Source organism: Dioscorea cayenensis, chromosome 4 (genome assembly GCF_009730915.1).
Source record: "Dioscorea cayenensis subsp. rotundata cultivar TDr96_F1 chromosome 4, TDr96_F1_v2_PseudoChromosome.rev07_lg8_w22 25.fasta, whole genome shotgun sequence".
Lineage (NCBI taxonomy): Eukaryota > Viridiplantae > Streptophyta > Magnoliopsida > Dioscoreales > Dioscoreaceae > Dioscorea > Dioscorea cayenensis.
Genome location: NC_052474.1, coordinates 55,647 through 75,680, shown reverse-complemented (window position 1 = coordinate 75,680; position 20,034 = coordinate 55,647). Strand labels below are relative to the sequence as shown.

General features: G+C 37.4%; 3 protein-coding genes across 5 annotated transcripts; 1 reads left to right on the top strand and 2 right to left on the bottom strand.

The window, feature by feature from the left end:
• LOC120257975 (putative glycerol-3-phosphate transporter 1) lies at window positions 1-2,611 on the bottom strand. The gene is made up of 3 exons (XM_039265290.1): window positions 2,568-2,611; window positions 1,172-2,158; window positions 1-903 (listed from the first exon to the last, which is right to left on the bottom strand). The coding sequence occupies exons 2-3, from the start codon at window positions 2,112-2,114 to the stop codon at window positions 335-337; spliced, it is 1,512 nt and encodes a 503-aa protein (XP_039121224.1). The 5' UTR covers window positions 2,115-2,158; window positions 2,568-2,611; the 3' UTR covers window positions 1-334.
• An 8,184-nt stretch (window positions 2,612-10,795) lies between these two features.
• Window positions 10,796-13,768, top strand: LOC120257988. 2 transcript variants are annotated; one of them, XM_039265314.1, is made up of 6 exons: window positions 10,796-11,175; window positions 11,539-11,649; window positions 11,760-11,921; window positions 12,009-12,069; window positions 12,189-12,313; window positions 13,023-13,768. In XM_039265314.1, the coding sequence occupies exons 1-6, from the start codon at window positions 10,813-10,815 to the stop codon at window positions 13,089-13,091; spliced, it is 891 nt and encodes a 296-aa protein (XP_039121248.1). In that variant the 5' UTR covers window positions 10,796-10,812; the 3' UTR covers window positions 13,092-13,768. The 2 variants fall into 2 exon arrangements, with proteins under 2 accessions (XP_039121248.1, XP_039121249.1); XM_039265315.1 differs by lacking the exon at window positions 11,539-11,649.
• On the bottom strand, window positions 13,717-19,873 carry LOC120257987. 2 transcript variants are annotated; one of them, XM_039265312.1, is made up of 6 exons: window positions 19,597-19,873; window positions 17,981-18,003; window positions 15,784-17,884; window positions 15,483-15,603; window positions 15,042-15,101; window positions 13,717-14,955 (listed from the first exon to the last, which is right to left on the bottom strand). In XM_039265312.1, the coding sequence occupies exons 2-6, from the start codon at window positions 17,997-17,999 to the stop codon at window positions 13,879-13,881; spliced, it is 3,378 nt and encodes a 1,125-aa protein (XP_039121246.1). In that variant the 5' UTR covers window positions 18,000-18,003; window positions 19,597-19,873; the 3' UTR covers window positions 13,717-13,878. The 2 variants fall into 2 exon arrangements, with proteins under 2 accessions (XP_039121246.1, XP_039121247.1); XM_039265313.1 differs by lacking the exon at window positions 17,981-18,003.
• Between the last annotated feature and the right edge of the window lie 161 nt (window positions 19,874-20,034).

Sequence of the window (20,034 nt, the reverse complement as noted above, 5' to 3'; positions counted from 1 at the left end):
GTATATATCAACCCACTTAGAATAAATAATGAACCTATTATAGCTAATGGCCTAGCTTATATGCACCACTGCTGCTGATTTAACCTTTTCTGTAATTCAAGACCAAAGACTATCCAGACAACTTTGCAGCTTTGTGATAATCATTTGGGTAGTTACTATTATTCATCTCTTCCTATGAGTAGGCAAGTAGCCAGAATTTAGTTGTTATGTACAACAGTGTGAACTCAGTCTCCTTCTCTTGCTTCCTAATAATAATAATTAAAAACAAAAAACAAAACAAAAAAGTAAAAGCAAATATTTCACAGATATGACACGAATTCGGTGTCAAACACCATTACACTTCTTGGTCAGCCACGGAAGATCCGGATGGAGCAGTGGTTACCGGCAATCTTCCAGCTTGGATTTTTGCAGTTACCTCAGCCACCACTAGCCTGGTCAGCAGTAATCCTGCCAGCAGAGCTGCCACCATAAGCATTGTAAACACAGCATTCCAACTTTCTGCAGAGATGTAGCCAGTCAGCAGAGGTCCTATTGCTGCACCCACAGAACCTGTGCCATCTATCACAGCGGCCACTGTTGCCAAGGCTCGAGAATTTCCATTAAGCGAGCTGTGCGTGCCAAGGTCAGCTGAGACTGCTGTTGTTATAAGTGCATATGGGCCATTCACAAATATCCCGGTGATGAACATGAGAGTGATGTTCCAAAAGAGTGAGACACCACCAAATATACGGTATAGGAAGAGGACTGGGATGGCACAATACATGAAACTCGCAGCTGTTATTGCACGGGCATCCAGCCGGTCCGAGATATGACCAGCAAGAATGCCACCCACCACACCTCCAACATCAAACAATGTCGATAGGGTCCCCGACATGGAATCAGACAAATATACGCCATCAATAGCTGCAAGTCGGATAAATTAAGTTTCATATCATCACACAACACATGCCAGCCCCGTCAAATATATAATCATAACAATTCAACGGAAAACTCATCAAACTATTTGATTCATAAACTATTTGAACGTCTAGAAGAAATATGTGTTTCTTGAATTTAAGATGAAGCAGAACTAAAGAACACATAATAATAATATCTCATTCTGTAGCAACTCACGCAGTACCTATAAATTGTCTGAGGTTTAGAAATTTTTGTTTCAAGGAATGAAATATACCTGTATGACTGATGTAGAAAGGCAACCAATAGAGGAAGGTATAAGCGACCAGTTTGGAGAAGAACAAACAAAAGGCAAATGGAGCTACACCAGGGATCCTCCAGGCCTCCATGAAACCCACTGCTTTCTCCTCGACATCATCTACTAGTACTCCTTCCAAAAGATGATCCCTTATACCGCTCTTATCCGAAGGCTTCAGCAATTCACCATGCCTGCTGAGATCCATCTCCTCAGGGCTAACAGGCAGGAACAGGAACACTGTCAAACCAAGCAGAACCATAATATGGCTAGGAACAACAAATGACCAGCCCCATCCATAATTGAGCAAGGCAGCAGCAATAAGTGAGCCAGCTATATTTCCAACTGAAGTATGTGCATTCCAAATTCCCATAATCAACCCCCTCTTCCTTTTCCCAAACCAGTTGCCGACCACCGCAACAACTGAGGGCCAACCGGTCGACTGAAACAAACCGGCTAACAGCTGAGCCACCAAGTAGAAGAAGAAACTGTGTATGTTCAACCAGTAACCAAAACCGAAAATTGAAGTGAAGAGACCAGTCCCAACCATTCCAACAGTCAAAAGGATTCGTAAATTCAAACGATCGCCTAAATGACCGGCAAAGTACATGCCTACAGAGTACACGGAGAGGAAGGCCAGATCAATCTCTCCAAGCAATGCAGTGCCATCTGAGCCATCAAAGGGAACCCAGCCCTGTAGAATTGCTGGATTGTGGGAGGAGCCCAAATTCTTGGTGTCAGGATCAAGTACACTTTTAACAATGCTTGTGACTTTCCTGGTAGCATGGTAGCCAGCATATGCAAAGAAAGTAATGGCCAAAACAATGGTTTGATATGTTTCGAATGTGAAGACCTTGTTCCTGACATATTCCAAGAACCGAATACCTTTGGGTTTTGTGCTTCTGGCTTGGATTCGTGTTTCCATTAATTATGAACCAATGAATCAAATGTTCCTCCAATGTTTACAAACTAAAAACAATGGAAACTGTGTTATATTCTGGAGAGATTTTCTACTATTCTAGTCTATATGCAATGGAAATCAAGTCGCGATCGAGAATGCATCACAAGAGGCGAGGATTAAACATGCTTTAATAACCAAAAAATAACTTCATCCTATTTTGATGATGCATATATATCAATTTTGGAACATTGACGCAGATCACAGCAACAACAACAGCAACAACAATAACAAAAACAAATACTACTTTGGAATATTAACAACACAAGCAACAAACCACAATAAAAACCAAGTCTTTATATAAGAATTAAGGCGAACAAAGTGCCATATATAGCAAATTAAATCTGCATCAGCCATTCAAGATCACATCTTTGTGAAAATTAATGAATAATAACTCAATAAAAAGCATCAATTACTCACCTTAGCAACTTGAATCCCTTATCCTAATTAAACACACACTTTTTGAAAAGGTGGATAATCACACACTGTTGCTGTCCTCCATCAAAAACACAGCGTTAAAATTAAGAAAAGAAGAGCATCATCTAAAACAAAGCAGAAGTAGAGAAGGAAGGGAACTCGAGCCTTAAATAAATGAAAGAAAGACACGCGTCAGCACTGCAAGGATCGAAGGATTTAGCTGGCTCGCAACTTCCGGTAACCGTGCTCTTCTTTCTGGTGCATTGCTTTGATGAGTTATGTGTGCGTTCAGACTATAATAACTAAATTCAACGATTTCAATTGATGCGGTGTTTCAACGGGCCACCGCCACATATCACTCCCCCGCTCTTATTTATTTATTTATTTATTTGTTTATTTATTTATTTCCTTATTAACATACCTCCCCTGGGTAAGTTTGAAATAAAACTTACTATATATTTCACAGCTATACATTATTGACACACGCTTACTATTTATAATTTACTATTAGTCTATTATTAGTCATGGTTGATGTGACCAATGTGTCAAATTTACTGGCTTCCCGTCCCACGTACTCCCTCACTTCTCAAAAGTTGTGTTATTTTTTAAAATTTTATTTCGATTCAGCTTGTTTAAATTTACCAACCGAATGATATAATTACGACAAAAACTCTTGAAATATTTTACTTAAATTAAATTGTTATCTTCATGAATGATCCCGAAAGAAAAAAAAAACTTTGACTAATGAATAAACCATGGTTCATCAAGCATAATATGAACTTGACACAGTTATAATAATTATGCCATTATGCCAAGAGAAACAAAGTAACATGACATCCCTCAAGTTTTTCTAATTTTATAAATAATTTTCTAAGAGATGTATACTTTGTCAATTATTTATTTTTAAATCTAAATTTATCTAAAAAAATTAATTATGTATAGACCCATTTACTTGCCTATGTGTCGGAATCATGGTGAGCTCACCAGCTTACTTGCAGCCTAACATAAACTGATGAGCTAGCTCTTGTTGATATGTTTTCAATCGATGTAAGAGAGTGAGCTTATCTTTCTGTGTCGGTGCGTCTTGCCAGAGGCAAGCTTGCCCTTTCGGCATGCCCACACTCACCCAAGTACAAAAGAATGGGCTCATCATCACTAACCCCTTGTTTGGTTGGGGGATTTTGGAGGGGTAGCAAGGGGTGAAGAGAAGTGATGGTTGTTTGGTTAGAGGAGTAAGGAGGAAGAGGAGTTTGGAGGGGTGCTTCACCCCTCCAAACCCCTCACATCCCACCCCTTCAAATCGGGGTCTTTTGGAGGGGTGGAATTATTCAATAAATATTTTAAACTTTAAATGCATATAAAAAGACCAAAATACCCTTTATTAATTTCAGAAATTACCATAATATCTTTTTAAAACTTAAATTTCATATCTCATATTATTTTTGTTTTCTCTTTTTTTTTAAATGTGTCAATTTAGTAATAATAATGTTTATATAGATTTTTTTTAAATCCGAATTCTAATCCAAATATGATTTTTATTTCAATTATGATATGAATAAAGGAGGGAGATAATTATGAGAAGAAGGGATAATTTTTTTAGAATCTCCTAATATCTTTTCTTAATTTAAATATAAAAAAAAAAGATAATGATAACCATCCTTATCCAGAGGATGGTTGGATACAAAGTAATTGTTTTTATAAAAAAATAATAATAAAAAAAAGAGAAATGAAAAAAAGAAGGAAGGATAAAATCATCTTCCAATATTTTTTAACAAACCATATTTATCCCAAAAAAATAGTTATGGTTTAAAAAAAAAATCTAAGTTAAGGATAAATCCGGATAATCTCCCAATTTTAAATTTGGACAAATTAAAATGTCCTTATCAAGGTTGGTGAAGAGAAGGATTGTTTTTAATCCATGAGTAAAAAAATCGGATTTATTAAAAAATAAGTAAATAAATCCGGAAAAAAATGAGGATAAAAAAAATAATAAAAAAATAATAAAATAATGATTCGGATAAAAAAATATATCCGGATGTTGAAAAAATATATCTATTCAAGGAAAAAAGATAATGATGAAAAAGGGGATTAATATATATATGTATATATATATAATCGGCGAAAAAAATTTCATGAAAAAAAGGATAATGGTGATTCAAAATCCATAAAAAAGAGAAATATAATAAAATAAAATAAAAATCCCGGATTTCATGAACAAAAAAAAACAACCGGGTAAAAGCCGAAAAGAAAAAATCAAGAGAGAGGAAGAAAAAAAGAAGGGAGGAAAAAAGAAAAGACGAAAAAGGGATAGAGAGAGGGGACAGTAAAAAAAAAACGAGGAGAGATCCCAGAGGAAGAGAAGAAAGAGGGAGAGATAATACAAGGAACGGATTAAAAAAAAAAAAACTCTTCGGGTGGAGAAAGAACGAGGTAAGATACTTAAAGAATCATCTGGGATTAATATGCATGGATGCATGGTGGATACAAACAATCAAATTATATATATTTATTCATGCTCAAATTCTTTGCATTGAATGTCTTCTGTTCGTGCATGTATGCCTATTATATGATCATGACATGCATGTCCCTTTTATATGATCATTGCATATAATCATGGTTCCCTATATACATGCATGTTTCTTTTATATGATTATTGTTCTTTATATATTTTAAAAAAAATATATATATAAAATATATATGGCATACATGGTATCATGCGTTCAATGTGAGCATATTTTTTTTTTTTGATTTCTCTCTCTATCCACTTTTCATTCCCAACCACATGAATCTATGTTTATTTTCTAGTGGATAGTCATGTTCATATATACGTATGCATTAATGTGACATGGTCCACATCTTGCATGTAATAGCCAGGCCATTGTCATGTAGTGTTTATTAACTATGATTAGAGGATGCCAATGCTATGCTTAAAAACCGAGTAGATTTAGAGGATGTGAAAAGTAAAATATTGGAGGATTTATGTGAAAATTGCAAAAAAAATATGAACGTTGAAATTTTTGGACTTATTTGCAAAATTGGCACGAAAAAAAAAAATTGTGAAGTCTTGGATTTATTTGCAAAAAAAAAAATCAAAAAAAATGAGAAAAGATGAGTTTTAAGGTTTATTTACAAATCTGATCAAATAAAAAAAAGTGAAAAGTTACAGGGCCTAGCTGCATAAATCCTTAGATACTAGGAATTCAAAGGGGTGATATGCAAAAATGCCACGGGAGAGGGGAAATTTTAGTGAAGGTTAAGGATATTATTACGAATTTGTAGGCCCACTTCCACAAACTCATGTTGAGGCCAATGTAGTGGCAGAGAGCTCTCTTCGAGAGTTTCCTCACTACCTCTTGAGACTCTCTTGAGTGAAAGAAAAAGTATGAAGACTATGAATCTCATGTTGAGGCCAATGTAATGGTAGAGAGCTCTCTTCGAGAGTTTCCTCATTACCTCTTGAGACTCTCTTGAGTGGAAGGAAAAATATGAAGACTGTGAATCTCATGTTGAGACCAATGTAGTGGTAGAGAGCTCTCTTCGAGAGTTTCCTCACTACCTCTTGAGACTCTCTTGAGTGAAAGAAAAAGTATGAAGACTATGAATCCTCATGTCGAGGCCAACGTAATGGTAGAGAGCTCTCTCGAGAGTTTCCTCATTACCTCTCGAGACTCTCTCGAGTGGAAGGAAAAAAATACGAAGACCGTGAATCCTCATGTCGAGGCCAATGTAGTGATAGAGAGCTCTCTCGAGAGTTTCCCTCACCACCTCTCGAGACTCTCTTGAGTGAAAGAAAAAGTATGAAGACTATGAATCTCATGTTGAGGCCAATGTAGTGGTAGAGAGCTCTCTTCGAGAGTTTCCTCACTACCTCTTGAGACTCTCTTGAGTGAAAAAATATGCAGACTATGAATCTCATGTTTAGGCCAATGTAATGGTAGAGAGCTCTCTTCGAGAGTTTCCTCATTACCTCTTGAGACTCTCTTGAGTGGAAGGAAAAAAATACGAAGACCGTGAATCTCATGTCGAGGCCAATGTAGTGGTAGAGAGCTCTCTCAAGGGTTTCCCTCACTCACCTCTCGAGACTCTCTTGAGTGAAAAAAATATGGAGATTACGAATCTCATGTCGAGGCCAACGTAGTGGTAGAGAGCTCTCTCGAGAGTTTCCCTCATTACCTCTTGAGACTCTCTCGAGTGGAAGGAAAAAAATACGAAGACCCGTGAATCTCATGTCGAGGCCAATGTAGTGGTAGAGAGCTCTCTCGAGAGTTTCCCTCATTACCTCTTGAGACTCTCTTGAGTGGAAGGAAAAATATGAAGACTGTGAATCTCATGTTGAGGCCAATGTAGTGGTAGAGAGCTCTTTTCGAGAGTTTCCTCACTATCTCTTGAGACTCTCTTGAGTGGAAGGAAAAAAATACGAAGACCGTGAATCTCATGTCGAGGCCAATGTAGTGGTAGAGAGCTCTCTCAGGGTTTCCTCATTACCTCTCGAGACTCTCTCGAGTGGAAGGAAAAAAATACGAAGACCGTGAATCCTCATGTCGAGGCCAATGTAGTGGTAGAGAGCTCTCTTCGAGAGTTTCCTCATTACCTCTTGAGACTCTCTTGAGTGGAAGGAAAAATATGAAGACTGTGAATCTCATGTTGAGGCCAATGTAGTGGTAGAGAGCTCTTTTCGAGAGTTTCCTCACTATCTCTTGAGACTCTCTTGAGTGAAAGAAAAAGTATGAAGACTATGAATCTCATGTTGAGGCCAATGTAGTGGTAGAGAGCTCTTTTCGAGAGTTTCCTCACTATCTCTTGAGACTCTCTTGAGTGAATGAAGAATGTGTTGAAGATCATTAACTCTTGCGTCCCCTCTTGATGAAGTCGAAAATATTTGAATAAAAAAATTCTTAAGTAAAAAAAAAATCTTTAAAGATCCACACGAACAAATGGGAGTCTTTCCTCGAGCAAGAAAAAAAATTATTGAACCATGCTCACACCTCATATGTTAAAAAAAAAGAGAGGAAAGGAACTGTCTCAAATTGACTAAAAAAACTCAATTAGTGAAGGAAAAGTTCCTAGGTAATAATGATAAAAAAAAAGGTTTCATAAAAGCGTGAAGACACCGAGTCTTCAAACTCCAAAAATTTAGAAAAAAAGTTCATGATTCATGCGACAAATGGGGATCACCGCTCAAAAATTCACAAAATATTCTTAAAAAAACAAGTTAAAGCAATCAAGTTAGTGACCGAATCATATGAATGGTCATGACTCAGAGAGGCATAAGTTAAGACTCGGGAGCATAGGAGAGTCAAGGCTTAAAAAAAAAATAAAATAAAATAAACTCAAATAATGGGACAAGTGAGTTCAGGAATCTTGAGACATCAAAAGTCAAAGATTAAAGAGTTTCATGAGTCCAAGACTGAAAGCTTCACAAGTGTGAAATGCCGGAGTTTTCAAAAGCCCCAAATCAAATGAAGTCAAGTTTGTGATCCAGTTGATATTCAAGACACAAGCAAGAAAAGTAAGATCAAGGTCAACAAAGTCAAAGGAGACATCCTCAGCATGATCTTCGGCGAAAAGTTAGGATAGAACAAAGTCAAAATAGATTAAAATTATGTAAAGCTAGAGAGAGATTAGGGAAAGGGAATTATGATAGTTAGAATTTTCTAATCTTTGTATTCTCAATCAAATTCATGTAATTGATCAAGTTTGTTTTCTCTCATGTTTGTCATTCACATTTTGTTCTTAATCGGAGGTTCCCATGCATCAGTCTGGGGTAATTAACATTAGAGGCTTGCCTCTTATGGAAGTCATAAACTCACAATCCCTTGAAGTCTAAAAAAAAAATAAAAAAAAAATTGATTTGTGATCCATATTTTAACCGGTCAATCCTAATTAAAGGCCGGGTAAAAAAAAGGAGCCCACAAATAATAATAATAATAATAATAATAATAATAATAATAATAATAATATTTTATATAATAATAATATAAAATATATATATAAAATGAGTGATTATAGTATTAGTTTAATAATATTATTATTATTTATATAATATTATTAATATTATACAAATAATATTATTACTAATGTTAAAATTAATATTATAAAAGTTGGCACAAAATAATCCTAGGTATGTATAAAAAAAATATATTATGATCAATTTTATATAAAAGGGCAAGTTGGTAAAATGCACATCACACCTCTTCTCACCCCTCCTAACTCCTTCTAACCAAACAAAAAAGATAGATTACCCTTCCACGCTTCTCCAGTGAACCAAACATAAATTTTTTTCAAACCCTCCATTCTCCTCTCCTCTTTACTCTCTCCTCACTCCTCCCCTCCCCCCTCCCCATTTGAACCAAACAAAGCCTAAGGCTGATGTGGTTGCACTCGGTGCACCTAAGCCAAAGTAGGAGAAGAGTGTATTCGTTTTTATATTAACAAGCCTACATTGGAAAAAGGGCAAGTTTCAACACTAATGAAAAACAAAAAAAGTTTTTTTTAGTATTATAAAAAAATTATTAAAATAATAATAATTTTAAAAAATATAAAAAATTTATAAATAAAAATACAAGTTTATCGGAAAGATTGATCAAATGGTTGAAAACTCTTGAGCACTCGTAACTAATTTTTCTTTAAAAAAACAAGCAAGGAAAGTTTGTGGGAAAGGCTAATTTTTTTTATCTAAATAAAATAATATAATATTAATAGATAAAATAGATTAAAAAAAACATAATAACCTCTTGGTCTTTTATAGGGATGTAAATGGGGGGATGGCCCCATCCTCACTTCCCTGGGGGTGAATTCCCGCTCCAAATTGAAAAAATTCTCCCAACTCACTCCCCCACGGGGATCCCCACGGGATCGGGGAATCCCCGCCCCCACCAATTTTTTTTATTACATAAAATTCTAATAATACTATATATATATATATATATTAAAATAGAAGACCTATTTCACACTTGTCAATTTCTCATAAAAATTTTACCAATATTATTTTAATAATATTAAAATATTTATAACATAATACTAAATTATATTATTTTAAACTAATTTTTATTATTTTATCTCATAATATATAATAAAATTAATTTTTTAAAAATATTATATCTTTAAAGTTGATAAATAGCTTATTTTATCTAATCTTAATTTTACCTTAATTTTTATAGAAAATAAAAAAAAATTATTAAAAATTTTAAAAAAAAATTCATATAATTATATTTGTACATCACACGGAAGTAACACTAATATTACTAAAAGTCTAAAACATTATTAATAAATACCAAAAATATATTTTTTTTAAAATCCAAATATTTGGTCCTTATAATCTTATATTCATATTGAATTTTTTTTTTTAAAATAGATAAATAATCATATAAGTTATTTTCAATATATATATATATAATTAAAAATCGGAGAATCCCCGTGGGGATCCTCGCGGGGCGGGGAATGCTCTCCCCGCCCCCGCCCCTGCCCGGCGAGACGGGGAGGGATTTTCCCCCGTTTCTCGCCCCACGGGGGGTTATTTCATGGATTTTCCCCCGTTTCCCGCCCCACGGGGGGTTATTTCATGGAATCCCCCATTTACATCCTTAGTCTTTTAACATGTCTCCTACATAGGGTATTAGTATCCGTGCTAAGGAGACGGGTTCAAATCTTAACTCATATAAAATGAGGGCACAGATGGGTTAAGTTATTAAATCCATGCATATAACCTTTATATTGTTTATTCACATTGAATGTTTATTCCCATTGTAAAGAGATAAAAATAAAAATGTTCAGATATTTTTGTAAAATAAGCAATCTTTACCAATCTTATTATTTATGAGAGAGGTTAGCAAATAATTAAAAAAATTCTAAAAAAAAAATATTATACAATTTTTTAATTGTGCCAATGTCCTCTTCGTTTATTGACAATAGGTCCCTTACTTAGGATATTTGTTTCAAAAAAAATATGAGATTAAATTGTAAAATCGACACAAAAGTATATATATTTGTTGAGCTTATTATATATTTATGTACATCCCTTCGTTTTTTTTTTAAGTAGGGGACACGTATGCCACTTATTTATAAAAAAATAAAAAAAAATCAGTCGGATTTCTGCATTTCCCCTCTTGTATCATTTATAGGAAAACAGTGATAAAATCTCATTCCATAATTATTTTCTTTTCTACATTGGAATATAATTATGAGTTTTTTACAGGGTCTATATATGAAAACAATACATAAAATGTATTAATTTCAGGGATCTTTCCCTATGCTTGGAGGAGAGAAAGAAACGACAATGGAGGACGACAACGAGCCCTCTACGCCAGAGACCTCGAGCCAGGGCGAAGAAGGAGGAGCAGGAGAAGAAGAAGGTGAAGCTTGGGAGCAACGTGCATTAGAGTACGAGAGGGAGAGATTGTTGAGAATCAAAGAGAACAGGGCCAGGCTCGAAGCCCTTGGCCTCCTCCGCCCTGGTTCTAAGCCCCCACAAGGAGCCAGTAAAGGAAAAAAGGCCGCCGTCAAGCGGGGAGACGATGACGACGAGTACCGACCATCCGATGAGGATCGGAATGATGAAGATGATGACTATGAGCCGCTGCCTACTGGTTCTCGGCAAAATCTCAAGGCCAAGGTGAAGTTTTTGTTCCTTCCCCCTTTGATTCATATATGTATGAATTGGATATATGAAACGCATTCCAAGAGAGACACTTTATAATGCTGAATTATATGCTAGTTTGGTAATAATTCTAAGCATTGGAATTTTAGCAATGAATTGGTGAAATAGGTAGGATCTTATGATTTTTGTTTTGGAATTTTGGGGGCAAATAGTCTGAGAAATGCATTATTTCTGATGATTTGTTTTGTAATGAAGTGTTCTATCTTGGATACATATTGTCAACCAGCCTTGTTGATCAATCTTTAGGTCTCAATGCTAATTCTGATGTCAAAATTTGATGTGATCAGTCCATTCTCAAAGGTCTAGTTTTTATTTTAGGGAAAGAAAAAGATTTCTTTTAGTTTAGCAAAAACAAGGAAAAGGCCAAACCGGGAAGGAAGCATGAAAGAGGATGAGCTAGTTGACAATGATGAGGCATCCCTGCAACAGGTAGTCTCTTTGTGGGATATACTTTGAAATTTTTGTTATGTCTTCATCTCACTCTTGCTTTATGCGAACATGGATGGCTCTACAATTTGATGGCTTAATACCTTACGCAGGCGATTGCTCTATCATTAGGAAGTGTGGCAGAGTGTTCCACCGCGGAAGCTGGTGGGCCTTCTCAGAATTCTGGGAAAACCACACGTGGTGCCCAACTTCATGGGATGACAGACAAGACAAAAACTCAAGCTACATCTGCCAAAAAGAAGCAAAGAAAACTGGTTTGTGGTTCCAAAGGGCTCGATGCTTGCATTTCATTTTATATCTTGATGTTTCTGTTGTTTAATAATAAAGTTTTTATTGTTCAGAATAGTAGACGGGTTCAGCTGACTGAAGATGAATTAGTTGCTTTCTTCTTCTCATTTGATGGTAAAATGTCTGCTAAAAACTTCTTTAACTTTGTACCCTAAACTTGTGGGATGCAATATTGTTCTCTTGTTTCAATTCTTTTCAATTATGCATATTAAGGATCCTGACTTGAATTGCAGAGGTAGGGAAGGGGCATATTTCCCTTCGTGATTTGCAGAGAATGGCCATTGCTCATGATTTCAGTTGGACTGAGATGGAAATAGCACTTATGATTCATTGCTTTGACAGTGACAAAGATGGGAAGGTGAGGAATCCTTCTTTATATTTTCAAATGCATACCATCTTGAACTAGTTGATAGCTGACGTAAATCATAATATTGAAATTTACATTAAGGGTTGATAGTATTAAACATTCGATGATATCATGTATTGCGTTAGAAGCATTATCCAATGTTCAGTTTTTGAAACTAAATGTACATAAGAGCCATTAGACTGGAACTGCAATGCTAGCATCTACCTGCACTCAACTCTAATTTATGGTCCAGCAGGCTTGAGTATTATACCAGGCAAAACCAAGAGGCAATCCTGTAATAAGCAACAAGTCTATCGTATGAGCTTTTTTAAAATGAATGATTCTTCTCATTCTTTATTTCTTGTTATATAAGTCCAAGTGTATTATTTTGTCTAATAAATTTTCATACGTAGATTTCTTGATAGGATGTCAAATGTTGTTAATCACATTTTTGCGTTAGTGATTTTTTTTGGTGGTATTGCATGTAGAGTAAATCAGACAAATTCTACAAGTAGCTAATGTTTTTTACTTCCAACCCTTGAGTCTGCATGCTTTGGGACTTGAACTAGGACTTCCCTTTAGGGGATGTGTCACTGCCACTGTGCCACCGATGGCTCGTCTGTATTAGAACATGTATTTCTAATAGACTTTCTCGCCTATTGGTCAAGCAGAGACTTGTTTTCATTAATATTTTCTAAGAAGTACTCGTTGAAACTTTCAGCTAAGTTTGGAAGACTTTCGAAAGATTGTGTCCCGCTGCAACATGCTGCGAGAGCCTGGAAACAGTTGAAATGTGCATGCCTATCAGATCTTCAAAAGGATACATGATGCACCATTTTTTACTCACAAACTGCTCCACCGTTCTGGGGATGTTTTTTGTGCAAGCTGTTTATTTTTGTCATCTGGCGCCAAACCAAGTCGCCATGACAGGCTGCTCTGCACAAGGCTGTGAGACTCCCGAAGCATATCATGTACGCAATGGAAAAATGTGACAAATTATCTTAAACGCCAATGACCGAGATTGCATCTCTTTTGTAAAATTTATTAGTTTTTAACTAGTAGAATATTCCCTAACACCCACTTTTAATTATTTTTCCTCACAAATGTAACTTAAAAAGGCTTGGCACAAGAATCAATCAAAGCATGCATGCAAAGAGAGTGGGCCATGATCTAAATTTTGAATTAATCCCACGCGAACATAATATTTGGGTTCCGAGATCCTTTAATATGATAACTTGTAGTAGTTGTATGTTCTGAACTAGATTTTTGGATATTAAGTTAGCTTTCTGCCTGAACCATCCACACAGGCCCAAAACTAGGAAGCAAACCAAAAAATGCAGGTATGCTACAGAAACTCCTAACGCCCCTAAATGTGAATGACAACCCCCCAACCCAGATTCGCCACTGGCACTATATATACAAGGATCCCTGATACAGACCTGCAGATAAAGGGAAGAAAAAAAAAAAGGAAATGCAAAATATTTGAACAGATGGAATGCCAGCTTGCTACAAAAAGTTGATTGCCTCAGGGAATGGTTAACAAACAGTCAGCGCACCCCCACCCCAAATTGTTGAACTTATCGATGCCTCCACCCGGTCCCATTATGGGAGGCTCCATGGCCTTGCATCCCATAGAATTGTCCATCCCCCAGTTGGGAACCATACTGTGAAGGCTGCACCTGGGCATTCATACCTGGACCTGCATCTGCTGGCCCAGGAGCAGGGGGCCACCATTGTGCAGGCTGCCAACCAGGTTGCACATTCTGCTGGACCTGCTGCACGTACCCCATCCCTATCTGAGATTGCAAAGGTGGCTGTAGTTGCATGGGCAGTGCTGTTGCAAACTGAACAAGTTGTTGAGGTTGTGCTAACTGCTGCTGAGGTGTTGTTACTTGCATCATTTGTTGGTTAAATAGCGCAGTTTGACCATTTAATGTCTGATAGGCTTGCACTTGTGCTGTAGGTGGTGCCGTTGGTGGTGGTGTGAGTGAATGGGGTTGAGGGTGTGGCTGGCTATCCTGGGGAGGTTGCCATTCTGGAATATCATCATCGTCATCATCCTCATTCCATGGTTGGATTTCCAGAGCTGGTTTCTTTGTAGTTTCACTCTGACCATACTTGTGCACTAGCTCTCTCATTTGATCAGCCGGAAGTTTACCAGCTATACCAAGGCCAGAAGAGTGGGAGGCATTACGAACTGAAGCTTGAGAATTTCCATGAGAAAAATCAAATTCAGGAAGATCATCTTCATCCCTAGCGTCCGGACCAAATCCGGGGGGTACATCATCCATAGTTTCATCATCAGATGGGAGGGATGGAAGGGAAGGGTGGGCAATGGGTGGAGGGGCCTGCAAGTTCTTAGAATTAATGGTGGGATTAACATTTTGATGTCTTCTGGAAGAAAGCTGTCTCTTGGTGCTACTGTTCTTGCTGTGCGATGACATCCTGGGTGATACGGTTACATGAGCCTTTCTCCATACAACCACACCAATGAGGGCATTTTCAGCTGAGTTTAACGTCTCTATCTGCTCCTTTGATAGGTGTTTTGCAAGCATTTCAGTAGTCCTCTTGTGCGGCGGGCAGAAGTAGAGTTCCACTCCTGAAGCAGGCTCAGCGAAACCAAGCCTTCCATCAGCAATGTATGAGTCCACTGTCTGCAAAGGAAGAAAACCAAAATCAGATATAGATCTATAAGAATGGCCACCATAAACAAGGAATAGATTTGAGCAATAGATACCACCTCACAGAGGTTGACCCGACCATTCTCGGGAGAACCTTCCTTCCAGCAGAATTGTACAATCTGTCAATCAAGAATAGATTATGTGAGCCAGATAGACAATATTGAAATGAGGTTTAGAGATGCCGCAAAAGTACACTTGCTGCCACACAACTTCAAGATCACAGATGGTTAATGTGTTGGAGATTAATTTTTTTTTCACTCATCTGTGTTATATCCGGCATTGTATACTTTCTCACAAAATTTGCATTTTAGAAAGGAAAGCAGTTGCAATTGTGTGTATGACGCAAAAGAAGAATGGCACAGTGAAACAAATAAAATATTGGTTTGGGTAGACTTAGGAACCTGTACAAATCATCTAGTTGAACCTCAATGGTTGATGCTAAAAAAGAGGAAAATATCACTAATAAATTGATGCATTTAAGCAAAGATTCAGTGTAGTACCATAACAGCACGGCTCCGAGAGAGTGGAAGATCTTGGAGGAACTTTTCAAAAGCATCTAATCTGACTCTTCCTTTGATCTCAAGTATGTTAGGCCATTCTCTAGTAGATGTTCTCTCCCCACTGAAAGGACAGTTTATGAGCAAGTTATTGTCAACACCCGAAGGTCACACATACTGAGTAACATTTTCAATAGATTTTAAAGCCACAAATACAGGCATGCATCTTACGTATGCTCTACAAATAATTTAGAAAGGGCAATGAATCTCAAAAGCCTCACAGCACAGAAGTAAGAAAACATACCTTGTGAAGAAGCCAATAACAGTCACCAGTGAAGAAGCAGCTAATTGAATTAACCCTTCCCAGATATTGCCTCCCTTGGATGCACTACCAGAAGGGATAGCTTCTGATCCAGCTTGAATAGAATTGGATTTCGTCTCACCATCAATATCCGGATCCTTGGAATCTACCTTCTCAGGGTTATCAGCAACCAAACAAGTACCCACGGTATCCATCTTTGATACTGATCCAGCTTGTGCAGAATTCAACTTGGAATCTAAGCTACCTGAAGCAGAGTCCACTTTAGGGCTCAACTCATCCAAGGCCGTACTTTTCTGAGGCTCAACAGAATCTGAGGTTTTCCCATCAAAACTAGGCATATCTTCCCCTCTTCCCATTGACATATTTTCAAATGGTGGCTCAGAATCAAGGGCCTCCATAAACTCATCAAGAGATACTATTGGGGGAAGTAATTCTGCACCTTTCAGTTCATCCACCATGAGCTCTTGCATTAAATCAGGCTTCTCATTCAGAATATCTAAATTGCCGCCAAGGTTCTGGTCACCTAAATCAGCCTTCTTCCCTGTCAATGAGACTTCAGATGCCTTTTCTTGAAGTCTGGATGCAGCTACACCACTTTTGTCATTTGTCTTCCCTTGAGCTTGAGTTTCCCCTTCATTTACTTTTGCCGGAATCTGCGTGAGCACACTTGCTCCAAGTGCCACCTCCACAGAAACATTATCATCCCGTTCAACTTCCACCTGAACCTCTCCTTTATGAGTTTTTTTCACCAATCGCCTGATATCGACATCAGAATCAGGTAATACCACCATCTGTGCAAGCTCTTCTGCCTTGGCTAACCTCCATTGAGAGAGTTCCTTGGAAGCAAGTTCCTCTGCAGTCATGGAACAAAGACGTTCTGGAGCAATGTCACCAGAAAATACCCTCTCCCTTAGCTCTGGGTTATTGCGATCTTTCAGATTAAACAACAAAGATCTGGCCTTTTCCTTATATTTTTTATTGACACCTCCATGTAATTTAAAAAGCTCAGCTTCGATTTTGATCGCAAGGGTAACAGAAGTTTGATCTGATACTCCACCCGGATCTCCTCTAGCTTCCTCAAGTGCTAGTTTTGGTTTTTTAGAAGTAAAGCTACTTATTCCTTCAGAGGTAATAGTGGCATCAGAAGCCCAACAGAGACCATGTCCCTGAAGAAGTTCATCTTTGATAACAGAATTATTGTTTAATAGCAAATCATCCTCTAAAATCCCATGGCTTGGTTGCAAGTCTTGCATTTCAGTAGCTGCAATACCACCTGCTGGAATTTGGCTTTCCTGTTTTTCTGTATGCTCATTGGAGGCTGAAGCTTCTGAAGTACCAGACAAAGCATTCTCTTGTACAGTTCCTGATCTGTCTGATTGAGAATTTATTTCTGTTGGCTTTAATGTACCTGCATCTGTTTCCTCAGCCTTCATGCTCTTTTGTGGTGCTTGTTGCTTATTCTGTTGGTTACAAACCATTGCCAAAGCAGCACCCAAAGACTCCCTGAGTTTTAACCTCACAGATTCAATCTCAGTTTGCGCCTTCGATGGTAATTCTGTCTGGGCTGGACGCTTATTAGTTGATGAAAGTTGTTGGAGCCCCACAGTAGCTGGTGTCACAGCTTGAAGCTTGGGTGATGGTACCATTTGGACCTGCCTCTTGTTGGCATACAGAGGAGGTAATAACCCTGGATTATTGGGAATTGAGGTTTGAATGTTGAGAGATCTAGAAATGTCTGATGGTCTTCTATTTGTCGATGACAGTGAATGCAAGCCAAAATAAACAGGCATGGGATTTGGGGTTCTTGGCGATGGTTCCATCTGTACAGGCTGATTGTTGGTTGGCAAAAATTGATACGACCCAAAGTTTGCAGACAAGGAAGTTTGAACCTTAGATTGTGCAAATTGCCTTTCTGCTAATGACAGCGGCTGTGACCCCTTGTCAACAGATGTTGTATGGAACCTAGGCAATAAATCAACCTGTGCAATCTGTTTGCTGGTAGGAGGAAGTTGCTGGGTTCCAAGATTAACAGACATCGTTGCTTGGCCATTGCTTGATGGTTCCATTTGAGTGATTTGACTATCTGTTAATGATAACGAAAAGGATTCAAGGTTTGTAGGAATGGTAATTATTTAAAGGGTACATGGAAAGCCTAGGGGTTTGTAAGGGCTAATTCAACCTCCCCAAAATGCACCCATATGCCTGAGAAAATAGGCAATTACTATCAGAAAAAGAAAATCATTGCTAACAAGATATGCATTTATGTTGGTGATTTGGTAACTCAGCACCAATAACAACAATAAAATACAATAAGAAATCCAGTATAAACAAAGCGGCACCACATCAAATATGATAAAAAATTTAAATGGTTGTTCCACAATGACATCCATTCACGTATTAAACAAAACATGTGGACAGATGGTCTCTGATATTACTATGTGAGTCAAAAATCAATAACAGAAATGCACAAAATTACATCTGACACGGCACAAGCAAAACATATACTAGTATGTAGAGTTCTGTTCTTCAGAAGAACAACCAGAAAAGGTAGTGTTCCTCCAAATCACAGGTTAAAGAACAACTAATGCCCAATCCAAAACACCCAAAAAAAAAAAGAAGAAAGAAATAAAAAAAGACAGAATAACAAATAATATGTAATGTATGTTTCAACGCAGTGACCACCGAACAAATTAAATAATTGGCTTAAAAAGTAATATAGATAACAACAATAGATCTTCTAGGAGGAAGAATAGTGCTACTGTGTGTCACATCACATGGAAGGAATATCAACTCAGAACCTCAGCTATTGATGGTCATCTCAACCCACCACTTTTGTCATACAAAGTGAAGTTTTAGTATTCTCGAATTATGTTGTTTGGCATTTAAGGATGATAAAGACACCTAGGGACTACAACAACATCAAGACCCAACTACCTAGGAATTGCCCAAGAGTGCCTTAGAAGACTGTCTCATGTCCTACATGGTTAAAATCTTTTCCAAGAATCCTTCCAGATACAAACTGAGCAAAAAGAGACTAAAACAGTAACAGACTTGATCTTATATTTAAAATAGGCATGCTATGCATCATATATAAGGAGTCAAAAACATTAATCTATGCCCTGTACTAGCATTCATATCATGAGTGCACAGATGTTAGAAACCCTACTCAATCTCGTACATCAATGAATAATCAGAGGCAAAACAAGCTTCAGATCCGCGAAATCAATGAAACTATGGGAGTAGCTTGATCAAAAACATGAAACTAAACCAGAAGAAGCACAATTTTTTGGTCACAACATCCGTGTGAGTTTAAGAAACCATTCATGCAGAAATGCAGATCTCGTAAACGGCACAAAAGGCGCAATCATGTACACTGTACAGAACATTGAAATGGTACAACCAGAAGAATGCAGTACCGACAACAAAATTATGAGAAAAACGCTAAAAATTATAATCACAAATCATATAAAACAAAAAATAAATAAATAAATAAACACCAAACTCTTCATTGCCACGCTCCAATCTTGAGCACGAGTTAGGGCACAAGATTAAATAAGAAGAAAAAAAAGAAAAGGAAAACCGAAGAAGGCGGCATGATCCAAGGGCATACAAGAAGATTAAAATTAGGGTTAGGGCATCCGGATCGAGACGACAATGAAATCGAAATCAAAATCTAAATCAAAATCGATGATATAGCAAATTGAGTTTCGGGCAGAGTTAAGGGTTTCATCGGCTTAACAAAAGAGGTAGAAAGAGATAGAGAGAGAGAGAAAGCAAGGTGAGAGAGATGATTACCTGAAGAAGACGGCTCAATGGCCAGATATGAAGGGTACAACCAGAGAGACGGCGAGGCGGCGGAAGAGAGGAGAGAGGGAGAGGCACGGGAGGCAAGTGGAGAGAGAGAGAGAGAGAACAAGAGAGGTGAGAAGGGGGCGCGGCGCAGGGGTTATCCTCGAGACCACTATCGAGGTTGGATTGATACTCATCACGGATTCAAGGTCGGTGCCCATTTCATATGGGCTAGTCATGGGCTGGGCTGCACAGACTTTCTGTTCCTTTCCAGGCCCATTAACATGGTTGTGATTGTTTCCAATATTTCCTATTTTTAATTATTATTATTATTGTAATTGTTTTAAATTTCATAGTATATATTGTAAGGTGGCAGTTGGTTTGTAAGCCAAATAGAGGTAATAAATAATAAATATTTATAAAAAAAATTAGAGTTAATAAATA